At 48.9% G+C, this 3,194-nt stretch overlaps 1 protein-coding gene and 1 long non-coding RNA gene across 3 annotated transcripts in view; one reads left to right on the top strand and one right to left on the bottom strand.

Annotated features, from left to right (window-relative positions):
* Positions 1–3,194, bottom strand: part of LOC108786217 — a 24,423-nt gene that overhangs the window by 5,122 nt on the left and 16,107 nt on the right. The gene's annotated exons all lie outside the window — the stretch shown is intronic.
* The window catches only part of AMPD3 (adenosine monophosphate deaminase 3), a 51,961-nt gene that overhangs the window by 40,171 nt on the left and 8,596 nt on the right, over positions 1–3,194 (top strand). For both annotated transcript variants that reach the window (XM_018555459.1, XM_018555450.1), the window contains exons 8-10: positions 197–328; positions 720–883; positions 2,799–2,925. In XM_018555459.1, coding sequence (XP_018410961.1) covers positions 197–328; positions 720–883; positions 2,799–2,925 — 423 coding nt within the window. The remainder of the gene's footprint in view (positions 1–196; positions 329–719; positions 884–2,798; positions 2,926–3,194) is intronic.

The raw sequence follows: 3,194 nt of genomic DNA, 5'->3' as shown, positions 1-3,194 counted from the left end.
ATTATCTGCTAAAAAAATCTATTCTACCTAAATCTGAAAACAATGTAAACAGATAAAAAGAATACTGAATAAAGAAAATTAATAATAAAGTAATAAAAGTAATAATTTTTCATACATTTTGCCCCATTTATTTTGTCCTAAAATCCGAGCTGTCATTTTTTAAAAAAGACCACAAATTTGGGTTTCTCGCTTGCAGGGGCGGCAGACTTTTCATCGCTTTGACAAGTTCAACGCCAAATACAACCCGGTGGGAGCCAGCGAGCTGCGAGATTTGTACCTGAAGACGGAGAACTACATAGAGGGGGAGTACTTTGCCCGAATTATCAAGGTACGGACTAGACATGTCAGCCAGCCAAAAATTTGTTTAGTTTCGGATTTTTCGTTCTTTCCTTTATTGGGTTTTGGGTCCGAAAGTCACTATGTTTCTTTATTCGGATCTTTCAGAATTTTCGTTTTATTTCGGATGAGTTAAACCAGTGGTTCTCAACTCATGGGTCGCGACCCAAAAGTGGGTCGCGAGCCCTTCTGCAGTGGGTCGCGGCGCTGAAGGGAAGGACGGAGGTCAGATAGAAGACTGAAGGGAAGGACGGAGGTCAGATAGAAGACTGAAGGGAAGGACGGAGGTCAGATAGAAGATTGAAGGGAAGGACGGAGGTCAGATAGAAGACTGAAGGGAAGGACGGAGGTCAGATTTAACCAATCATATTATTTTTCTGCAGGAAGTGGGCGGAGAGTTGGAGGACAGTAAGTACCAGTATACAGAACCGCGGTTATCCATCTACGGCCGCTCCCCGGGTGAATGGGACAGCTTGGCCGGCTGGTTCATCAAACAGAAAGTGTACTCGCCCAACATGCGCTGGATCATCCAGGTCCCCCGAATCTTGTAAGTAAATCTGCAGGCTTTGCGTGTGCCGCTCCTCTGATTGGAGGAGAAGGTGAGGGGAGGAGCCCCAGTACAAACATGGCACTCATCCATCGCTCTGGGTACGGAGAGGATGATTCCCATACGTGATATTTTATATCCGATTAAATAATCACAAATGACATTTTCTTCCTGAATTTCTTTTTTTTAGTTTCTGAAACAAAATATTTATTTCTTCACAAACAATAAGACAAAATAATCCTAAAATGTGAGAATTCTCATGACTCCCGCAGCTGCTGCTCTGGTCTCGTTTTTCGTACAACGCACAACTCCACCGAGTATAACTATAGCAGTCGCTCACAGCTTGCTGTACTGATGTATTGCTGGTGTGTGAGAGATAATGACATAAGCAGCTGCATTTGTGTGTAATATGTAACACTTCCAGGTATTACCTCTCACAGAGATCACAGCACTCCCCCTGACAATGCCATCAGCTGCTTCTCTCTCCAGAAGGACAGCGCCATCTTTGTTCAGGCATCATCCAGGGTCACCATCTACTTCCTGAACTGAGATGCCGGCTCAGGGATGACACAATCATGTATATCCTGGTGCCTGGGCAGTTCTTGGCTGTGTTCATGTTTGATACAGATCAGCCCTTCTCACCTTGTGACTGATCACTGGGGGAGGAGAGACTGAGGAAATTCTGCCTCCTGCCTGCAGCAGACTGATCACTGGGGGAGTGGAGACTGAGGAAATTCTGCCTCCTGCCTGCAGCAGACTGATCACTGGGGGAGGGGAGACTGAGGAAATGCTTCTTCCTGCCTGCAGCAGACTGATCACTGGGGGAGGGGAGACTGAGGAAATGCCTCCTGCCTGCAGCAGACTAATGACACCATCTCTCTAGTACCTGCAGTAAGCTGGGATCAGTCAGCAGGTATAGGAATGACACATCGGTGTGTCAGTCACAATAAGGATGACCTGTGACGGTTCTGGACATGTCGCCTATAACCGATCTGGACATGTGGCCTGTGGCAGTTCTGCACATGGGACCTGTAACGGATCTGGACATGTGACTGGGGATGGTTCTGGACATGTGACCTGTGACGGTTCTGCACATGGAACCTGTGGCGGTTCTGGACATGTGGCTTGTGATGATCCTGGACATGTTACCTGGTTACCTGTGGAGGTCCTGGACATGTGACCTGTGACGGTCCTGGACATGTGACCTGTGAGACCTGTGACGGTCCTGGACATGTGACCTGTGAGACCTGTGACGGTCCTGGACATGTGACCTGTGACGGTCCTGGACATTTGACCTGTGTCGGTACTGGACATGTGACCTGTGACGGTCCTGGACATGTGACCTGTGACGGTCCTGCACATGTGACCTGTGACGGTCCTGGACATGGAACCTGTGACGGTCCTGGACATGGAACCTGTGACGGTTTTGGACATGTGACCTGTGACGGTCCTGGACATGTGACCTGTGACGGTCCTGGACATGTGACCTGTGACGGTCCTGGACATGTGACCTGTGACGGTCCTGGACATGTGGCCTTTGACAGTTCTTGACATGTGACCCGTGACGGTTCTGCACATGGAACCTGTGATGGTCCTGGACATGGAACCTGTGACGGTCCTGGACATGTGACCTGTGACGGTCCTGGACATGTGACCTGTGACGGTCCTGGACATGTGACCTGTGACGGTACTGGACATGTGACCTGTGACAGTTCTGGACATGTGACCTGTGAGATTTTTTGACTACCCGTGACGGTTCTGCACATGGAACCTGTGATGGTGCTGGCCATGGGACCTGTGACGGTCCTGGACATGTGACCTGTGACGGTCCTGGACATGTGACCTGTGATGGTCCTGGACGTGTGACCTGTGACAGATCTGGACATGTGACCTCCTATATCTTTGTGTCTTGCAGTGATATCTTCAGTACCAAGAAGATTCTTCCCAACTTCGGCAAAATGTTGGAGAATATTTTCCTCCCCTTGTTTGAGGCAACAATCAATCCGTCCGACCACAAGGAGCTTTACCTCTTCCTGAATTATGTAAGTCCGGGATTTATACCGTCACTAAACATTTTTAGCTGGGCCAAAAATTCCCATCCAATCAGCTGTGGTCGCCGTTGGGATGCAACTCACCACTGTCAGAATACAATAGCCAGCAGGGGAGAGTCACCAGTGGATGGGGGAAATTGAGAGGTTTTCTGTGTGGCCGGCCTTATTCTACTTCTACTGAGAGGAAGAACTTGTAAGGGTGGAACTCTACTTCTACCAAAGGGGAGAGCTTCTACGAGGGGGGGAGCTCTCCTTCTACT

This window comes from Nanorana parkeri, unplaced genomic scaffold, assembly GCF_000935625.1.
Source record: "Nanorana parkeri isolate BGI_ZX_2015 unplaced genomic scaffold, ASM93562v1 scaffold10, whole genome shotgun sequence".
NCBI lineage: Eukaryota > Metazoa > Chordata > Amphibia > Anura > Dicroglossidae > Nanorana > Nanorana parkeri.
The sequence above is the reverse complement of the archived record's forward strand: the minus strand, read 5'-3'. Positions and strand labels throughout refer to the sequence as shown.